The 22,814-nt window shown below is 41.1% G+C and overlaps 1 protein-coding gene across 1 annotated transcript in view; it reads left to right on the top strand.

Moving 5' to 3' along the window:
• Positions 1-22,814, top strand: part of ptgr2 (prostaglandin reductase 2) — an 89,071-nt gene that overhangs the window by 41,693 nt on the left and 24,564 nt on the right. Inside the window, exons 4-5 of the mRNA XM_028821906.2 lie at positions 13,542-13,712; positions 15,623-15,832. Coding sequence (XP_028677739.2) covers positions 13,542-13,712; positions 15,623-15,832 — 381 coding nt within the window. The remainder of the gene's footprint in view (positions 1-13,541; positions 13,713-15,622; positions 15,833-22,814) is intronic.

The raw sequence follows: 22,814 nt of genomic DNA on the forward strand, positions 1-22,814 counted from the left end.
AGTTTGCTGGCCAATCAAGAACAGGGATACCATGGTCCTTAAACCAGGTACTGGTAGCTTTGGCACTGTGTGCAGGTGCCAGGTCCTGTTGGAAAATGAAATCTGCATCTCCATAAAGTTCATCAACAGCAAGAAGCATGAAGTGCTCTAAAACTTCCTGGTAGACGGCTGCGTTGACCTTGGACCTCAGAAAACACAATGGACCAACACCAGCAGATGACATGGCACCCCAAACCATCACTGACTGTGGAAACTTTACACTGGACCTCAAGCAACATGGATTCTGTGCCTCTCCTCTCTTCCTCCAGACTCTGGGACCTTGATTTCCAAAGGAAATGCAAAATTTACTTTCATCAGAGAACATAACTTTGGACCACTCAGCAGCAGTCCAAAGGCAAGAGGCTTCTGACGCTGTCTCTTGTTCAAGAGTGGCTTGACACAAGGAATGCGACAGCTGAAACCCATGTCTTGCACACGTCTGTGCGTGATGGTTCTTGAAGCACTGACTCCAGCTGCAGTCCACTCTTTGTGAATCTCCCCCACATTTTTGAATGGGTTTTGTTTCCCAATCCTCTCCAGGGTGCGGTTATCCCTATTGCTTGTCCACTTTTTTCTACCACATCTTGTCCTTCCCTTCGCCTCTCTATTAATGTGCTTGGACACAGAGCTCTGTGAACAGCCAGCCTCTTTAGCAATGACCTTTTGTGACTTGCCCTCCTTGTGCAAGGTGTCAATGGTCGTCTTTTGGACAACTGTCCAGTCAGCAGTCTTCCTCATGATTGTGTAGCCTACAGAACTAGACTGAGAGACCATTTAAAGGCCTTTGCAGGTGTTTTGAGTTAATTAGCTGATTAGAGTGTGGCACCAGGTGTCTTCAATATTGAACCTTTTCACAATATTCTAATTTTCTGAGATACTGAATTTGGGACTTTCATTAGTTGTCAGTTATAATCATCAACATTAAAAGAAATAAACATTTGAAATACATCAGTCTGTGTGTAATGAATGAATCTAATATACAAGTTTCACTTTTTGAATGGAATTACTGAAATAAATCAACTTTGTCATGGTATTCTAATTTTATGACCAGCACCTGTATAAATGCAAAGAATTATTATTATTGCTTTGTTGATTTTGATGAATGCTTTGGGTTGTTGTCATGCTGACAGGTGTAGTTCCTATCAGTTGCGTTAAGGTTTTGTGCCAAAATAGACTGATACTTGGAACTATTCATGATTCCATCCACCTTGACTAAAGCACCAGTTCCAGGAGAAGAAAAGCAGCCCCAAAGCATGATGCTGCCCCCACCATGCTTCACTCTGGGTATGATGATCTTCTGATGATGTGCTGTGTTATTTGTGTGCCAAGAATATCTTTTGGATTTATTTATTTATTTATAAAGCGCTTTCAAAACAACATCAAGGCTGACCAAAGTGCTGTACAATAAAAATCCAACATATCAGACACACAATAACCAAAGGGTAAATGAAACATAAACACATAAGAGCTGAAGAGCTTCATAATAAAAAGTACACAGATAGCCAACATATCACACTGGGTTAAAAGCCAGGGAGTTAAAGTGTGTTTTTGAATAAAATTTAAAGACAGCTAGAGAAGGAGCCTGCCTAACGTGCAACAGCACATCGCTCCAGAGTTTTGCGGCTGCACCTGAAAGAGCCCGATCACCTCGGAGTTTGCATCGTGCCTTGGGAACACGTAAAAGCGTCCGGTCTGCTGACCTGAGAGAGCGAGACGGTACATGAGGGTGCAGCAGTTCCGACAAATAAAATGGGGCACAACCATTAATGGATTTAAAAACAAATACAAGGATCTTAAAATGGATTCGAAAACGAACTGGAAGCCAGTGAAGGGAAACCAAAATCGGGGTAACATGCTCCTGCTTTCTTGTGCCAGTTAAAAATCGAGCAGCAGCATTTTGCACCAGCTGTAGGCGACCAATGGAGGCCTGGCTAATTCCAAAAAGAAGCGCACTGCAGTAATCTAGACGAGATGTTATAAAAGCAGGTATCATTGTTTCAAGGTTGCGTTTAGACAAAACGGGCTTGATTTTTGACAGCCGCCTCAACTGGAAAAAGCGAGATTTTACCATAGAATAGAATAGAATAGAATGCCTTTTATTGTCACTATACACATGTATAATGAGATTAAAAGCAGCTCTTTCAGTGCAGACATATATATAGAACACAACAAGTAAATAAACAAATGGTGCAAAAAGTTGCAAAAAAAGTTCTGCGACGCTATATACAAATGGAAAGAATAATAACTAAATCGAGTTATTGCACATTATTTAAATACTGGAAAGAATAAATAACTATTGCACTATTGGGTTATTGCACATAATTTAAATATTGCACAATAATGATGATCATGTGCAGCGAGTAGTGGATGTTGGACCCTGAAAGTAATGATATTGTACAGTATACAGATATTGTACAGTTATTATCAATACCATTTAGATATTGGATATTGTACAGTTGATGGACAGAAGGAAGTCCAGGGGTTGGGGGTTTAGACTGTGTATCAGTGCATGTGTGAGTTTAGAATGGTTATGGCTTTTAGGGAAAAAACTGTTGTTGAGTCTGTTTGTCCTTGTTGTGATGCACCAGTAGCGCCTCCCTGAGGGCAACAGGTCAAACAGATCAGAGCCAGGGTGGGAGCTGGCCTTGATGATGTTTTTTGCTCTGCTGAGGCAGCGGGAGGCCAAATAGTTTAACCTTGGTCTCATCAGAACAAAATACATTTTTACATATGGTTGTGGGAGACTGGGTATATACTGTACTTTTGTAAAGTTTAGCCGGGCTTGGATGTTTTTCTTTGTGAGACAAGACTTCTGTCTTGATACCGAACCCTACAACCCAGGCCTATGAAGAGTACAATTGTTGTCGCATGTACTGTAGGTAACAACCAGTACTTGACAGAAAATCCTGCAGCTCCTTTAATGTTGCTGTAGGCCTCTTGGTGGCCTCCCTGACTAGTTTTCTCCTTATCTTCTCATTGTTTTTGCAGGCATGTCCTAATCTTGGTAGACTGGTCACTTTTGAGCCACATTTTCTCCACTTGTTGAGGACAGTCTTCACCATGCTCCATGGGATGTTTAATGCTCTGGATACCTTTTTTTTTTTACCCCTGTCCTGACTGATACCTTTCTGATGAGAACCTGTTCATGTTTTAAAAGCTCTTTGTGGACCATGGCTTTTGGAGTATGTTGCAACCAAGAGGATATCAAAATAATCCTACATGAACATCTACAAATTACTACCCACGGTGGCGCAGTGGGTAGCGCTGCTGCCTCGCAGTTGGGAGACCTGGGGACCTGGGTCCGCTTCCCGGGTCCTCCCTGCGTGGAGTTTGCATGTTCTCCCCGTGTCTGCGTGGGTTTCCTCCCACATTCCAAAGACATGCAGGTTAGGTGGATTGGCGATTCTAAATTGGCTCTAGTATGTGTTTGGTGTGTGGGTGTGTTTGTGTGTGTCCTGTGGTGGGTTGGCACCCTGCCCAGGATTGGTTCCTGCCTTGTGCCCTGTGTTGGCTGGGATTGGCTCCAGCAGACCCCCGTGACCCCCGGGTTGGAAAATGGATGGATGTTTGAGATGAGACTTATTATGATTGGTTGATTCTGAACACAGCCACATCACTGATTATTAAAAGTTGTGTACACTAATGCAACCAGGTTTTTTTTTTTTAGGATTTTTTCCCCTTTTTTCATAAACACTGTCTGATTTATTTTCAATCTCTTTGTTTAGAATGCTATTTTGCAATAAAGGTAGCATAAGTTCTGACAGGATTTATCTTGGTTTAATTTTTTAATTACACAAAATCTGTGATTTTGGGAGGGGTGTGTAAACTTTTTATATCCATTATATCAAGAGGGAGGAACCAGCAACAGTGATGTCAGGGTGGCACCGCCCTCTCGGGCTGCACTGACAAAGAACAAGGAATAGAACTACATTCAGATGGACCGTACACAATTATCACATCACATATATAACCAACAGAAATAAGATAAAGACACAAGGGAAAAAAACTAAATATGCAAAAACAACAAACAAACATAAAATACACACAGCTTTAGTCCCAACACATAACAGTGGTTTAAGGTTGCATGCATTAGTCCAGCATTTCTCAACCTTTAAGTATTTGTGACCCGAGTTTTCATAACAGTTTTAATCGCGCCCTAATCCCTAACGTTTTTTTGAAACCCTAATAAAATTTATTCCTGTATTTTTTGCCGATACACCGCTACAAGTTTAAAATTTCCCAATGAATAGCTAAATTTCTAGGGGGCGCGCCCCACAGTTTGAGAACCGCTGCATTAGTCACTACACTACACTATCTAGTTTTAAACATAGAAATGCAGTGCCTATCAAAATTTTTCACCCTCTTGTACGTTTTCTCATGTCTTGTTATACAACATTAAATCTAAGTGGATTTCATTTACAGTTTTTGCAAACGATCAACTGAAAAAGACTCTTGAATGTCAAAGTGAATACAGATCTCTGCAAAGCGATCAGAAATATAAAGCACTGAATAATTGATCACATATGTTTTTACCCCTCTAATCTGACAGCCCTGAATCATCGCTTAGTGCGGCTAATTGGTTTTATAAGTCACATACTTAGTTCAATTGACATCACCTGTCTGGGGTTTTAATTGATTGTGGTATAAATGGAAGATCCAACTTGTGGTTGAGTCAGTATCATGGTGTAACCTACTTAATGAACTCAAAAGAACACAACAAGGAATGCCCTGGAAAAGGGATTGAAAAAACACAAGCCTGGGAATGAAGGCAAGAAGAAATCCAAGTCACTGAACGAACCTTGTTGTCCAGTTAAGTCAATCATTGAGAAATTGAAAGATAACTATAAATTATCCTAGAGCACACTGTCTACACTAACTGAGTGATCATACAAGGCCACTAAGATACCCCAGAGAGCTGTGAAGGAGTTACAGTCTACTCTGGCCATGATTGGAGAAAACTGTTGCCTGGTTGCTTCACAGTTTGCAGCCTTATGGAAGAGTGGCAAAAAGAAAACACAACCATGACATGTCGACAAGCGTTTCCCAGAAGGCACATAGGAGACTCTGAAGTCAGTTCGAAAAAGGTTCTATCGTCTGATGAGGCCAAAATGGAGCTCCGTTTTGGCCATCAGACTAAATATCATGTTTGAACACTGCCCATTGTCAAAAACAGCAGGACCCGTGGAGACATGTGAAAATAAAAATACAGGGACATCCTGGAGAAAAATATAATGCAGTCTGTAAGAAACCTTCACCTTGGGAAAAGATTTGTTTTCAGAAAGACAACAACCCCAAAGCCTAAAGCCAAAGCCACACTGGAATGGCTTAAAGAACCATGTGAATGTTGTTGAGTGGCCAAGTCAGACTTCCAATCTCAAATCAATTGAGAATTTGTGGCCTGACTTGACAAAGGCTGTGCACTCGTGATCTCTCTGCAACCAGGAAGAGCTCGAGCAGCTTGGCAAAGAAGAACGGGGAAAAACTGAAAAGTGTCCAGAAGGTACAAAGCCGATAGAGACCTGTGCACATAGACTGGCTGCCAGAGTTGGATATACTAAATAACTGAATACTTATGCAGTCGATTACTTTGTGTTTTATACTGTATTAGACAACTTTGCAGAGATCTGTTTTCACTTTGACATTAAGGACCTTTTTTTTTCCTGTTTCTCGGTGTCAAAAAAGTCAAATTAAGTCCACTCTGATTCCATATTGTATAATAAAATATGAAAACTTCTAGGGGAGAGAATACTTTTACATAGTCCTCTTGTTCTTAGCCAGATTTTGTTTTTCTGTTCATCTCCTATAACTCTGTTGTTCTTTGAGCTTACAGAGTTGTTCCAACCCCATGCCTTCATTCCCCCAAATATGCTCTGCTGTAGCATTTATTCTCAGGTGACTGATCCATTGTAGATCACGTACCCTTTGTTCACATGCTTCTTTTTTCTGAACGCTTTCCCCACCTGTGTTATGCTAATTCCCTTGAGGTATCTGAAGGTTTGTGTTACAAAACTTACCCTCCCTTCCTGAAGCTGTGATATTTTAAGAAGTGCTCAGATAAACAGACGCACTGTTTTGCTGTGTTGCAATAGCAACGTCTTTAGAGCCATTTCTCCTCTCAAGCCCCAAAGTCGAAGTCAAACGGATTGTTGCCACATAACTAATAAAGGATTTTTGTTTCCATTACAAGTCTTTAACTTTTAACGAAATTATTTCAAACAATTAAAATTCAACCTGTGCTCAGTCACCCACACAGAACTGTCTTACATTTATTATGGTTTGTGAGTTTACACCATTATTTGAACTGTGCCTTTTCTCCCTTGGGATACCTGTTACTTATCAGATTTATTTGGGTTGTCTGTTGTTTGACGTTATTAGTTGTTTGCCTCCCTCATCATTTGTAGGATTAATAGAATTCTGAACCTAAAAATTATCCATCCATCCATTTTCCAACCCACTGAATCTGAACACAGGGTCACGGGGGTCTGCTGGAGCCAATCCCAGCCAACACAGGGCACAAGGCAGGAACCAGTCCTGGGCAGGGTGCCAACCCACCACAGGACACACACAAACACACCCACACACCAAGCACACACTAGGGCCAATTTAGAATCGCCAATCCACCTAACCTGCATGTCTTTGGACTGTGGGAGGAAACCGGAGCGCCCGGAGGAAACCCACGCAGACACGAGGGGGAACATGCAAACTCCACGCAGGAAGGACCCGGGAAGCGAACCCAGGTCCCCAGGTCTCCCAACTGCGAGGCAGCAGCGCTACCCACTGTGCCACCATGCCACCCACCTAAAAGTTTTTTTTTTTTATATTTTTCTTATCCCATGTAATTTGTAGTGATGGATGAGAAAAATTTTAAATCTCATGTTTTCATGCAAAATGAAGATAAGAAAGTTCCTAGTATAATATGCATCTATATTGTGACAACAGCAAACTATATAAAAAGCATTTAGGGAAAAAAAATCTGTGTTGCGTAATCCACATCTGGATATTAATGTGACCGGAGCAGAAGGGGCAGGGAATACAGCGGTTGGGCGGAAGTGACATCAGCGTTCGTCAACGGGGTCCTCCGCCACTCTAAAGGCAAGAAAAGAAATGGCATTACTGCCTGTGTCACATTGTCACTCTTCTCCTGGGTGTTTTCATGGTCAGAGCCTCTAAAACGCACCTTAGTCTTGCGTGTTTCACAGTTTATAAACGTGAGCTTCTTTGAGTGCTCCTTGCAGTGCTGATGATGTACCGTTTTTACTCGTGTGCCACGCGCCCTCGTGTAAGACGCGCACCCTAATTTTTACAAAGAAAATCGCGAAAACCGTTTTACCCCGTGTACGACGTGTGTTGTGATTGTATAGGAAGCGTTTAGGGCACATTTTCCGCGAAATGCCCTTCTGTTTTTGTTGCATGACGTAAGTTTTTCTTTCTTCCGTCACCAATCTCGAACACATGACTCTGGAATGCCGTACTTGCGACCTGCTGCCCCATTTCCTATCTTCTCTGCTTCCAAAATAACTTTTAGTTTCTCTCCCACCGTGAAGGAGCATAAACGCTTGCGACTATCCATGCTGAATGACGACGCCAAACTGTTTCAAAAACAAGAGAAAGAGAGAGAGCCCAAGCAGAAGAAGTAAATATTACAGAAAAAAGTTTCCTCGTGTATGACGCACACCTGATTTTCTAATGCTAATTTTCGGGAAAAAATGTGCGCGTAGTACACGCGTATATACGGTATTTGCTTTTAGCCATTTTAGGTGTTTGTGTCTACAATTGTTTACACAAAGGAAAGGTGATATTCTGGCCATTTGGAGAGCAAGTTGTAAAGAAATAACATTCATGAATAGTTAAAATCAGGATAGTTTTGAGTTTTGTCCTTTTTATTTTGGGAATTTGGTAGGGATGCACCGATACCGAAACTGGTATCTGGTATCGGCCTCGATACCACATTTTCTAAAGTACTCGTACTCGTTAAAAGTCCCCCGATACCGGGGACCGATACCACGGTCTGAGAAATGTCTATGTTTGAGCGGCGTGTAAGGGGTTAACCACAGGCGCCGAGTGCCCGCCCCCAGGCCCCGGCTGCAGCTCAGAGCGGGGAGAAGGCGAGGCGAGACATGTCAGCCGTGTGGAACTATTTCAAAGTGAATGAAGACGACAAAACAAAGGCGGACTGCAAATTGTGCTCAGCGAAATTGTCCAGAGGAGGCTCAAAAGGTAGCGCATTTAACACAAGTAATTTAATCAAGCACCTAAAATCCCAACACGACAACGAGTACAAAGAGTTTACCCACGCTTCTAAACCAACACAACCCACGCTGCAGCAAACTCTTGCAAGACGAGAGAAAATGTCCAGAGACAATCCACGTGCTGTGAAAATAGCACAGGCAATTATCGAGTACATTGCATTGAGTGACCAGCCACTCTCGGAGGTAGAAAATGTGGGATTCCTGCGTCTCCTCCATGTTCTGGAGCCCAGATATGATGTCCCAAGCCGCCGCTACATAACTGACACGGAGCTGCCTAAACTACACGACTCCGTGAAAAAACATATCCACAGCCTACTGCAAGCCTCCTCTGCATTTAGTTTCACCACGGATATTTGGACAAGCAGTGTTAGCCCCGTGTCGCTAATTAGCCTAACCTCCCAGTGGATAGACGAGAGTTTCTTGTTTTTTTTGTTAAATTATATTACTAAAGCTGTTACCTATAAATTTAAATCATGTTTTTATTAAGTACTCTGTATCTGCAAGTACTCGGTATCGGCGAGTACTGAAATGCAAGTACTCGTACTCGTTTTTCAAAAAAGTGGTATCGGTGCATCCCTAGAATTTGGTTATTTTGACGCAATACGTCAGTTCCTGAAATAATACTAAACATTGTAGCCATCATTTTGAACTTGCCTTCATTTTCTAAAAAAAAAAATAAATAACTGTAGTATGTCAAGCTTATGCCAGCCTCTTTGATTCAGTCAGGTGTCTTTTCCTGCTATATTTTTGGGCAGCTACAGTATATACTGTACTAGCCTTCCTCTGCGTCTTCACCCGCGTATTAGTGAAACAGGACAGTGAGGAGGGCTCCGCCCAGCTCCCTACTCCTGACGTCACTCTTCCCCGTCCCCTTGGCCCACAGCCTCTGTCTCGGATTAGCGTGAATGTATTGCTCCTGCAAGTGTACTATGATTCTTAGCGCAATGAGAGAAGTCGCAAAATCAGGTGGTATGCTCAAGCAAATTATAGAAAAAAAAAAGATCTAAATCCGTGAAGTAGTTCTCTCGTTCGCTAATATAGCGGAGTTAAGGTTACGCCCCGAGGCAGATGCGTGCGTGAGGAGGGCCATGCAGCCCAATGAGTCTCTCTCGGATTCGCACTAATAAATCCGTACCGCAAGCGAACTCTGATGCTTAGTGCGATGGGAAAGTCGCAAAATCAACGGACTGTTCAAGCAAATTATAGAAAGATACCCGATCTAAATTTATTAAGTAGTTCTCTCGTGAAAAGCAGACAGACAGACAGACAAACGGGTCTAAAAAACTATAAGAAATTTCATGCTTGGACCATTGAAATTTTTAAAACCGTGTCTTAGTGAGCACCTATGGGCCAAGTGTAACCTACATTCCCAATTTCAAGTCCCAAGTCCTCATGGTTTGGGAGATTTTGTGATGAGTGAGTCAGTGGTATTTGGCTTTTATATACAGTACTGTGCAAAAGTTTTAGGCAGGTGTGAGAAAATGCTGTAAACAAAGAATGCTTTCAGAAATATAAATAATGATTGTTTATTGTTATCAATTTACAAAATGCAAATCTACTGTCCGGAGAAGTCTGGCCAGAAGTGGTCTTCATGGAAGAGTTGCAGCCAAAAAGCCATACCTCCGACGTGGAAACAAGGCCAAGCGACTCAAGTATGCACGAAAACATAGGAACTGGGGTGCAGAAAAATGGCAGCAGGTGCTCTGGACTGATGAGTCAAAATTTGAAAGTAATGGCTGTGGCAGAAAGCAGTTTGTTCGTCAAAGGGCTGGAGAGCGGTACAATAATGAGTGTCTGCAGGCAACAGTGAAGCATGGTGGAAGTTCCTTGAACGTTTGGGGCTGCATTTCTGCAAATGGAGTTGGAGATTTGGTCAGGATTAAAGGTGTTCTCAATGCTGAGAAATACAGGCAGATACTTATCATGCAACACCATCAGGGAGGCGTATGATTGGCCCCAAATTTATTCTGCAGCAGGACAACGACCCCAAACATACAGCCAAAGTCATTAAGAACTATCTTCAGCATAAAGAAGAACAAGAAGTCCTGGAAGTGATGGTATGGCCCCCACAGAGCCCTGATCTCGAGTGTGTCTGGGATTACATGAAGAGACAGAAGGATGTGAGGAAGCCTACATCCACAGAAGATCTGTGGTTAGTTCTCCAAGATGTTTGGAACAACCTACCAGCCGAGTTCCTTCAAAAATTGTGTGCAAGTGTACCTAGAAGAATTGATGCTGTTTTGAAGGCAAAGGGCGGTCACACCAAATATTGATTTGATTTAGATTTCTCTTTTGTTCATTCGCTGCATTTTGTTGATTGATGAAAATAAATGATTAACACTTCCATTTTTGAAAGCATTCTTTGTTTACAGCATTTTTTCACACCTGCCTAAAACTTTTGCACAGTACTGTATATAGATAAGTCTATTCCATTTGTTTTATTTTTAATAAGCATGAAACATTTTTAATGCATTTCTGATTCTATGCTTATTTATTCCCGGTTGTTCAGTAATTCCAATATTTTATTTATCTCATTGTCTTGTTTGTTATTTTGTTCATAATGAACACGAATCCCTGATGCATTTTACATACATTTAAACCTGACTTCTCTTAACATTTCTATCCCACATTCCTAAATATAAACCATTGTCACACACGTGCGCATGGGAGGCAGCTAAAGGGCTTGAGTGACGGCAGTTCTGAGACAGGCCGGGAGGTGGCAGAGTGCACTTACTCTTTTTCTCTCTTGCCTGCAGACCGTTCCTGGGAGATTCCACCTGGCTCTCGTGACATCACTTCCGGGACCGAGCCAATGGAAGAAGACCTGACTGGCTCCAGCCCCTCTGACGTCACGTCTGGGCTTGGTCCAATGCAGAACGAACACATCCCTGATCCTTATGACCTTATTTCCTGTCTTCCCCTTTAAAAACCCTGCCCTCTTTCCTAATTCCTCAGTCTTGTTTTGGACTCAGTTGTTTGCACACCAGTGCTGTCTTTTTGCCAAGAACGACTTTTTGCAGTCAGGATACCAGAATATACGGGTGGCTGCCCCAACCCTTAATCTGTGTATGTCTCGTGTTTATGACACCATCTATGATACACTCAATACATCAGAGTCTTTCTGGGTCAAACAGAGCCTAAACACGAAATCCATTCCCCCCTGTGCTCCAAATATTCGTCCAAGTCCCCATGGACCTGTGCCCATCTGTCCTACACTGAGAGTTGAGCCATCTACATCTCCACAATCATGCCTGAACGAATGTGTTTCGCAAACACAGCGTGATTAAATGTTATATAAGGGTTTAGCACAAGCGCCACTTTAATGTGTGTTTATCACTTGTGCTTCTCTAATGTGCTTAGAGGTACACTAACTAAACAGCTTTCATAATTATGGTATTTTACTCTGCTCCATTATTTATTTGATTTCTCCCATGCCTGCTGTCAGCGTCCTGGAAATCTGAGCTGTCTTTTATACTGTTATCTGTGTATTGTTTAAAACTATTGTTCATTGCCCTCTGCTAACACCAAACATAACTATTTGTTAAATAACATTCTTAATATTATCCTATTCAGGTCTGGGTTTTTTTAAAGAATTGTGTCAATTTCTTTCATTAAGTAAGCTGAAACCAAGCATGCAATGACTCACAGTATAGTTCATTTTATTTCAGAATCTTTGTTTTTTGTGATTATGAGTGGATAGGAAATGAAAATTATTAATATGAGGCATTGCTGTTTGAAAGTTGTGTGAAATGACATGTCAAAGCAGCTCATTTTCCCCTCCAGGGACTAAAAACCGTTACACATGGTATGGGTGGTCTTCTACAGAAATGATTCTTTATATAGAAGCTTGTACTGGTGGCTGAGAAGTGGATATGTACCTTTTTATTAGAAGACAAGAGAAAATGAAACAGTTCATATTCTGCTTATATGTTGGCATGCTTTTTCCTTTATCATTTGTTTAGGGTGTCCTGTGGAGGTGATGAATGCAATATGATTTAATATAATATTCAAAATACACAGCATTTCAGAACTTACAGCACCTCACCCAGAATGAACCCTGATGTTTCATATGACCACCGATTGCCCACTTGTGGCTGTTTCCTAGAACTGAGCTGTCAACAAAATGAAAGCAATGCTTTCACAAAGCCCTCAGTTTTATAGGAAAATAATAAAGAAAAACAAACCTGCTAGGGCAGCTGATGTATTTTGGACTTGTAAAAATAAAGTTTTAAGACTTATTGGTTGGTTCAGTAGATAAGTCATGAAAAACAGAGCCATTTTACAGATTAAAATTGGTATGAATAGTGTAAGGGGCGGCACGGTGGCACAGTGGTAGTGCTGCTGCCTTGCAGTTAGGAGACCTGGGTTCACTTCCCGGGTTCTCCCTGTGTGGAGTTTGCATGTTCTCCCCGTGTCTGCATGGGTTTCCTCCCACAGTCCAAAGACATGCAGGTTAGGTGGATTGACGATTCTAAATTGTCCCTGGTGTGTGTGCTTAGTGTGTGTGTCCTGCGGTGGGTTGGCGCCCTGCCTGGGATTGGTTCCTGCCTTTCACCCTGTGTTGGCTGGCATCGGCTCCAGCAGACCCCTGTGACCTTGTGTTCGGATTCAGCGGGTTGGATAATGGATGGATGCATGAATAGTGTTGAAATTTCTCAATTGTTGAATTTTAGAATTCTAATTTTTAAGCGTTTATTTGTTAGTACAGCAGTATAAATATCCAAGTTCCAGAACAAGAGTAGTACATGAGTCTAGACAATTAAATACTGTAGTTACCATGATACACTAGGTGCTTGGCAATGCTTGAGGATGTACAAACAGAGAACTAATTGCACCCGTAAAATTGTCCATTATAGATTTGAAGCAGTAATTATTCTGTTCAAATATAATTTGACAGCCTTCTGTAAGTATTAAGATTAATTGAAGTCAAACAGCAAAGAAGAGGCTTTTTGGAAGCCAGAAAACACTGTAGCCTTTGACATCCTTAGCACAGATGGTTTAAGGAGCTGGTAGCCATTATACTTTAGTACAGAATAGTATAACAGCCATGTCTAGTCAGTCAGCAGCAGGCCCTCCTGCCTTATAATTGTTGTTATCTTGATTCATTCTGGGGGAAAAAAAGCAAAAGAAATCACCTTAATTCTTGGATTACTTACTTCTTGTTTAGGTCAATTGTATTTATCCTGAAATAAACAACTGGAAGCATTGATGGTTTCTGATTTCACTTTTTATTTCTTTGATGTTGTGCTGCAGCTCAACCCCAAGCTAGTGGATGGACATCTCTCCTATTTCCTTGGTGCGGTGGGAATGCCAGGACTAACTGCACTACTTGGTGTAAGAGAGAAGGGTCATGTGAGAGCGGGAACCAATCAGACTGTGGTCGTTAGTGGTGCAGCTGGAGCTTGCGGTTCATTGGCTGGCCAGGTAAGATGGAATTCTTTGGATTCTCACCAGTCAGAGAAATATTGCAAAAATGTTAAAAAAATAAAGGTGATCATATATCATTTATATGATGTTGAGTGTATGAAATAATGATGAGTAAAATCAAATAAAGACTGATTAGGGGGTTGTTTTCCTTATACCAATGTACAGAAAATACCAGGAACAAAATTTTATCTGATTTTGGTCATATTTTTGAAATTGTTGCCAGTCATTAATTACAGCAAAGATTTTTGACTTCAGCCAAAAACACAATGGCAAACGAGAAGCCATAAGGCCAGTTTTTAGATCAAACTAAAACTGAACCATTGCTTGAATCGAGGGATAGTGATGATGATATAAATTGGTCATCAGACATTGACACAGGCGGTGAAAGTGACTCCTGTTCAGAGGATTCCGACCTGCAAGTTTCAGTGATGTTTATGTTTGGTGCTGACAACCCTGCACATCCTTGTTGCTCATTTACAGGTAACCCTGATTTAAAGGTGTCTGTTAATAATAATAATAAATTTTATTTATATAGCGCCTTTCCCATGCTCAAGGCAATTACAGAATATAAGAAGAACAGCAGGGTATACAGTATATAGGGTTGTACAAACCAGATAAATAAATAAAGAACATTACAACAGTGAATTCAGAGAAAAAGCCTAACAGACAACATAATTGATGGTCTCGCACATACACATACAGGTTACATGAGCATCTTGACAGAGAATTAAACTGAGAGAAGGGTGATAAAGTCAAGTAGAGCTAAAAGCCTTCCCGAACAGATGAGTTTTGAGTTGTTTTTTAAATGATTATCTGGATTATTTACAATATTTCAATGATAGCCTACTGGAGAAATTAGTTTTTGAAATGAACCGCTATCCTGAGTAGTATTGGAAAAGTCACAGCAATCCATTTGCTTGTTGCTTCAGATTTTGCGTATGCCACAAATTTTTGCGTTACCTGTTGACCAGGATATGGATGAAGATCATAAGTTTAAGGGTTCTTATACTTCTTCTTCTTCTTTCGGCTGCTCCTCCCCCCGGTCTTGAGCAGAATGACTGAATAAAATCCTTGTGTATGGATTTTTAATATACAGTAAGTGGGATGGTCATAAGACTAAAAAAACTTGGCAGGTTTTTGTATGTGAATATTTATTCTGTATTTTTTTCTGTTGAGAGCAGGTATATTTAAGAGTGTGTGATATGTAAAGTGTTTGTCTCTATCTGATACTTTCCATAGGTAAGATTTTGAGCTGTCTACTGACAAGCTGTGGTGACACTGGAATAAATAGGCCTTGGGTTATCCTATAGGCTATTGTATTTGCCCTGTTTGGTATGATTTGTGAGTGGTACAGATTAATTACACATTAGTATTTATTCTAGTATTTGCCAGTGTAATAAGGGCAGTATGATGGCACCAGACTCTGTAGAAAAATTTTTTCAATTACTTTCTGATTATTTGTAGAGATCTTCTCCTAAATTGTCAAGTTGTCACTCTAAGAATCACCACTTTTCCAACAATGCATTTGATTAAAGTTTAGACAACAACTGACTAAAACACAGTGTTGAAAATCACAGTCACTTCAATTTACTCCCATAGTGTACAAAGTCCACCAAACCCAATCCAGTAGAGTAACTTACAAATTCGATCGAATGGAAGGCTCACGGCATGAATGTGCAGCTTAAACATACTGTACGTGTAAGAAATGTCACTTTGGACCAAAACCACAAGGAATGTTTCCTGGACAATGCTGAATCCAGGTTGTTCTAGAGATAAATGTGACCCTACCTGGTACTGAGAGAGGTGGCCCGAAGAAAGTGGAATATAGATGTGTATGCATGAATAGAGGATATTAATGCCATACCTGTATGTTTGCCTTTTATTAATCTTAAATTCTGCTCTTACAGATATGTAGATTAGAAGGTTGTGCCAGAGTAATTGGAATTTGTGGCTCCAATGAAAAGTGCAAAGTCCTGGTGGATGAGCTTGGATTTGACAGTGCTATAAACTACAAGCTGGAGGATGTCACCGCCAGGCTTCTGGAGTGCTGCCCTGCTGGGATAGATGTTTATTTTGACAATGTTGGTGGACCAATCAGTGATACTGTAATATCTCAGGTAATGTATGTTCTGTGATTGTAATCAGAATAATAAGTGTAATGTCACTGTGCTCTGTACAAAAATTATTTTATAAATCCACTCACATGTACAGGCCAGGCCAAAGTTAGCACACAGCATTAAGAACTGCTAGGTAAGCATTTGAAGAGAGAAAGGTACAACTACGGAAATGGGGATTGTACTGTTTCTGTATGTTAGAGATGAAATTGAATGTCCTTGCCTTGTTTGGAACCTAAGTAAGGGCCTGCACATGGAAAAAACAGTATAAAAGACTTTTATAGCAGCCAAGTCTTCGAAGCCGATGGACTGATGGATGATTATGTCATCCGTCCTGAACCTCTTTCATTATGTTATCTTAGGACAACATTTCAGATATTAGGTGTTATGACGGTGCGGGTCCCTCGGGAGCCTCTTGAACCCGACATCGTCGATAGTCGTGACTGGGATGAGCTATACTAGTGAGGACACCACACAAAGCAAGGGGAAGATGCAAACGTGTATAGTGCCTTTATTAAAATATATATAAATGTATACATGCCCCCTACACACCCAGACCAATATACAGTATTATATAAAAGCAGAGACATAAGTTAAAAATATAAATCAAGGATTTTAATGGGTTATGAGGAAAACAAAAGTAAAAACATTAAAATTATTTAATACAAGCTAAAAAAAAATTCTGTAAAAGTGAAATCATTTGAAAATATTCATTTAATACAGACAACAGAGAAAAATTATTATTATTTAATATAGGCAGTTAGAAAAAAAGTGGGCCGTGGCAAGTAGTAACAACACACTTTGTGGCAATGCTGATCCAGAACTGCACAGCTGCGCGGCTAGAGAGCAAAACAGTAAGAGTGTCGCCGTCCTCAGCCAACCATAGCAACTGAACAAGTTGCAAACAGGCAGCAAACACGAGGTTCCTCGTTACATTTGGGTTATTTTCATCAAGAGAATCGGAAAAAAGAAAGTATAATTACTTATAAAATTACAACTAAGTACCGTAAGAAGGTAGCAAAAATATATTTTTATTACGAAATTTGAAAATGAACTAAATGTGGGACATTTGGGTGTCGGTACAGGGGACAAAATTATCAAATATGGGACACGTCCCATATATAAGGGACATCGGGGAATCCTACCATAACCACTGTTTTGAAGTGCAAGAACAGGCTGCTTATTTTTAAAAAAAATATATATACAGTAATCCCTCACCTATCACAGGGGTTACGTTCCAGAGCCCCCCGTGATAGGTGAAAATCTGCAAAGTAGCGACCTTATATTTATTTTATTATATATATTTTAAGGCTTTATAAACCCTTCCCACACTCTTATAAACCTTACCGCCTTATTACGTCCACTTACAACTCGTTTTGCGCCCTGGTTAAAGGACACTGCAGCCATAGATCATCCAAACCTTTTACATTTTCGGCAATCGTTAGCATCTTCCGTTGGCGCTTGGGCACGGCCCCTGAAGCAGTAGCAGGAGCAGATCGTTTTGGAGCCATAACGAAGAGCTTGACTACGCACAAAGATAAACACAAAAGAGCACAAAAGTTAACTCTTTACACAGCGAAACACGTTGATGCTGAATGAGTGAGACGAGACTTCCTGGTTAAAGCAGCGGAATCAAATTCGGCGCACCGTTGGTGAGCCAATCAGCACACAGGAACTTAACTGCGTGCTCTGATTGGGTAGCTTGTCAGCCATCTGCCAGTAGAGTCCCTTGTATGAAATCAACTGGGCAAACCAACTGAGGAAGCATGTACTGGAAGTAAAAAGACCTATTGTCCGCAGAAATCCGCGTTAAATATTTAGATATGCTTACATATAAAATCCGCCATAGAGTGAAGCCGCGAAAGTCAAAGCGCGATATAGCTAGGGATTGCTGTATATTATATATATATATATATATATATATATATATATATATTCATGGCATTCATAGTCTGAATCACAATCTGATTGTAATATATGCAAAGAGTACGCGACACGTGTTTCACCCTAATTCTTGGCTCATCAGGCGTACACACTCACTGCACTCCCTTACGGGAAATAACCTCGGACGTCAGCGCTAGAGGCGAAGCCCCTAACATTGTGCCACGGCGTGTGGTTCGTTTATTTGACAGCATGTAGATCGGGGTAATTACATTCACGGCATTCGTAGTCTGAATCACAATCTGATTGTATGGGTGGTTACCTACCAGGTAACGCTTATGGTTGGTCTGCAAGTCGGCAAATATCCACTACGGTGCCCTCTCTCAGTTGCGAGAAGCAGATTATAGAATGGTTGAATAGTTTTACTGTCAAATAATGCAGAGTATGCGACACGTGTTTCGCCCTGCATTATTTGACAGTAAAACTATTCAACCATATATATATATATATATATATATTTATATATCATGATTGCTAAGGAAAAAAATTTGTCTTGAAAAAGACCAAACTTATCCTTTAAGCACAAGGATGATATGCAGTATGTACTCATGGGTCTAACTCTTAGGTTAAATTATTTGTATTTTCTAATTTAAATGACAGTAATATTGCTTTACTGACATTAATAAGTTTTTCTGTGAAATAAGCAATAAAACATACATCTTTGCCGATTTCCCCATTAACAGACAGTTGTCAATGCACATTCTGACTTGATCGGGTTATGAACATCCACAGCAAACAAATTCATAACCTGAGACTTGCATGTATTTGCTTTTTTAGCCTATTTTATTGAGGGTGGCAGTAACAGGGCAATGTTACCAACATGTCTTTCTAGTACTACACCATGTGTCTGAAACTAATGTTTAAAAAAAACTATGTGGTTCATTTAGTGTTGGGCAGAGGTGAGCGTCTAGCTTTAAACAGGCACGTGTTTTACTTTTAAAAATTGGTCAGAACTGTTAGAAAATTGCAAACTACATTATAAAGCTAGGCATGGTAAAGACAATAGAAGCACCAAGTCTCACCCCCCAGCAACCTCTTACCAGCCAGCCTTATTTCATAGGCACCTCCAGCAATCAGGAGGGTGAGGCTGGGAATCCTTTATTCTTATAACAAAAAAACGGGTTTAGCCCACATCTTAGACAGCAGCGATAATCCAATTGTGTTCCATGGCATTCATTATTCACACTGCTGTTTCTGCTTGAAGGGAAAAGGCGAGGCCTTTACTTAGTGAGCCGTCTGCATTCTACTGTGCAAGACGATATTTTGGTTTTTTTTTTGTTTTTTTTTTTACTAGTAACAGATTTTCACATTCTGTGTTCCAAGTTACAGTCTGTAGTTTTCATATATCGGTTAGTTTGTGTTTTGCACTTGTAAAGGAACCTGACAGTTTTACTCACTGTTTATCTGTGATGGGAGCTGCTTTGGCTTCCTCTGTAAGATTAATGCACATTTGTATGGCTTGTGTGTTTTGTTTCGTAAGAGCTGATCAGTCTTCTTTTTTTTTTGTTTGGTGTAACTTTCTTTATTACCTCATAGTAGTTTTTACAGAAAGTCTGCTAGTTTTTTGAATAACCAAACGAGTAACTCATTGCATCTCAGCATGTATCCCGCTGGACTGCTTAATGCAGGACTGTAGATTTACAAGTAATTATGAGTGCTGCTTTATATGCTCATCAAATTTATAATAGAGACTGTGGTTGTTTGTGGTTAAATGAACGGGCAGGAAGCACATCTTAGATAAGCACAGCCATACGGCTTGATTTAAATTTCAGAAGTTTGACATCAACAGGAACAGTTTAGGCAGTTTCACTTTTGTTTATTATATGATATAATAGTCTGAAAGGTTTTGCACCTTTGTTCTGTTGTATTGAGTGTTATGCCACTGGCGGCTTATTTGGTGAGAATATACAGTGGAATCAGAAAATATTTAGACTCCTTCACATTTTCTAAAATGTTATTATGTCCATCCATCCATCATCCAACCCGCTGAATCTGAACACAGGGTCACGGGGGTCTGCTGGAGCCAATCCCAGCCAACACAGGGCACAATCCCGCCAACCCACCGCAGGACAATGTTGTTATGTTGCAAACTTATACTAAAATTGTTTTAAATGACTTATTTCCCTTATCAGGCAACACTCAATAAATGCAGAATGACAAGTGAAAACAGGATTTTAGAATTTTTTACAAATGTATTCACTTCGAATGTGGCTCTGGTGCATCCCATTCTATTGCTCACCATTCAGATGTTTTTACACCTTGTTTGGAGTTCGCCTGTGCTCAGTGCAATTGACTGTACATGACAAGGACAGCCACACGCCTGACTATAGGAGGTCCCACAGTTGAGAAAAAAACAAGCCAAGAGGTCAAAGGAATGTCCTGCAGATCTTAAAGACAGGAGTTTGTCAAGGCACAGACCTGGGGAAGGCTACAAAGAATGTCTGAAACATTGAAACTTCCCAAGAGCACAGTGATCTGCATAATTCTTACAACTGCCATGACTCTTCCTGGAGCTGTCTGCCTGGCCAAACTGAGGAATTGTGGGAGAAGGGCCTCGGTAAGAGAGGTTACCAACAACACAATGGTCTCTCTGACTGAGTTCCAGGTAGTGGTTAGGAGCACGTGCTGATACAGCGCATTGCCGCACCCACCACATGACAAATCAATTCAGGATCCCAGATTAAGACCTGAGTGCAGTCATGTGACGGGTGACACCTCAGCACCACACTAGTTCAGGTGGAATGGAACCAATGTGAGGTATTTAATGGTGGCTGGAGTGCCAATTCTCCCACCAACCACCAGGTTTTTCCTTTTCCTTTTCCTTGCAGGGCTGGATGCAGATTAACGTCATACCCATGACGAAGCAATTATAGGTTAGTGGCCTTGCTCAGGGGCCCAACAGAGTAGAGTCACATCTGGTGTTTACGGGATTTGAACCGGCAACCTTCCGATTACACTGGTCAACAAGCACTTTGCTACTGGGATTCTTTCACCTGTACTTTAACAAATTTCACTTGCTGACTCCCAAATCTGATAACCGTTTTAGTCCAGCATGTCCCATTTTTTTAGTTTATGATGTTCCAGGTCTTGGACAACTAGGGTGACTGGACAGTAACGGCGATGCATTTCAGCATTTAAGAAATAAGTTTGGTCTTGAGAAAAGTGAAGCCAAAATTAAGGAAGGTGTTTTTGTTGGCCCTGAAATCCGTGAACTGATGCTTGATGAGGAGTTCAAAAGGAAAATGAAGCCCATTGAATCAGCACCCTCATTCGTGCGGGTTGTCCAGAATTTTCTTGACAGTTACAGAGCAGAGAATTATACTGAGCTTGTGGAGAACCTGCTGAAAATATATTAGCTTACGGGAGCCCGAATGTCACTGAAGACGCATTTTTTACATTCTCGTCTCGACTTTTTACCACCAAATCTAAGCGATGTCAGAGATGAGCACAGGGAAAGATTTCATCAAGATATGAAGGTGATGGAAAACCGATGTTGGGGAAAATTCACTCCAAGCATGATGAGTGACTAGATAGATAGATAGATACTTTATTAATCCCAAGGGGAAATTCACATACTCCAGCAGCTGCATAATGATAAAAAACTATACTAAAGAGTAATAAAAATGCAGGTAAAAACAAGCAATAACTTTATATAATGTTAACGTTTACCCCCCCGGGTGGAATTGAAGAGTCGCATAGTGTGGTGGAGGAACGATCTCCTCAGTCTGTCAGTGGAGCAGGATGGTGACAGCAGTCTGTCGCTGAAGCTGCTCCTCTGTCTGGAGATGATCCTGTTCAGTGGATGCAGTGGATTCTCCATAATTGATAGGAGCCTTTTGAGCGCCCGTCGCTCTGCCACAGATGTCAAACTGTCCAGCTCCATGCCTACAATAGAGCCTGCTTTCCTCACCACTTTGTCCAGGCGTGAGGCGTCCTTCTTCATGCTGCCTCCCCAGCACACCACGGCATAGAAGAGGGCACTCACCACAACCGTCTGATAGAACATCTGCAGCATCTTATTACAGATGTTGAAGGACGCCAGCCTTCTAAGGAAGTATAGTCGGCTCTGTCCTCTCTTGCACAGAGAATCAGTATTGGCAGTCCAGTCCAATTTATCATCCAGCTGCACTCCCAGATATTTATAGGTCTGTACCCTCTGTACACAGTCACCTCTGATGATCACTGGGGCCATGAGGGGCCTGGTCCTCCTAAAATCCACCACCAGCTCCTTGGTTTTGCTGGTGTTCAGGTGTAGGTGGTTTGAGTCGCACCATTTAACAAAGTCCTTGATGAGGTTCCTGTACTCCCCCTCCTGTCCACTCCTGATGCAGCCCACGATAGCAGTGTCATCAGCGAACTTTTGCACGTGGCAGGACTCCGAGTTGTATTGGAAGTCCGATGTATATAGGCTGAACAGGACCAGAGAAAGTACAGTCTCCTGCGGTGCTCCTGTGCTGCTGACCACAATGTCAGACCTGCAGTTCCCAAGACGCACATACTGAGGTCTATCTGTAAGACAGTTCACGATCCATGCCACTAGGTATGAATCTAATCCCATCTCTGTCAGCTTGTCCCTAAGGAGCAGAGGTTGGATGTTGTTGAAGGCGCTAGAGAAGTCCAGAAACATAATTCTTACAGCACCACTGTACTACTGTTGGTTCTTGTTAAGAGAGACGGATGTGCAGTACAAGCACAAAAGCGAGAGCCTCCAACATTTTTGGGCACGATGACCTCACTTTTATATTGAGGTAAATTGACATAAATATGCTTTAACGTGTCTCTGGTATCGTCTTCTGGTTTGTTTTCAGAATAAACACATCAAAACAATTTTGATGTGACAGAGTCCAAACTCCAGATATCGTGTTGATATATTGATATTCAAGTGTCAAAATGGAAATGTGTATTTCAAAAACCTGACCTTCTAGCTTAATTCCGATTTCATATATGAAATGAGTGTAAAAAACTTAATAAAGAGCTGCTCTGAAGTTCCCAGAAGCAAACAAAAAATATTTTTTTGTAGACCAGTGTTACCAGTGCAGATCCC

This window comes from Erpetoichthys calabaricus, chromosome 16, assembly GCF_900747795.2.
Source record: "Erpetoichthys calabaricus chromosome 16, fErpCal1.3, whole genome shotgun sequence".
Classification (NCBI taxonomy): Eukaryota; Metazoa; Chordata; class Cladistia; order Polypteriformes; family Polypteridae; genus Erpetoichthys; species Erpetoichthys calabaricus.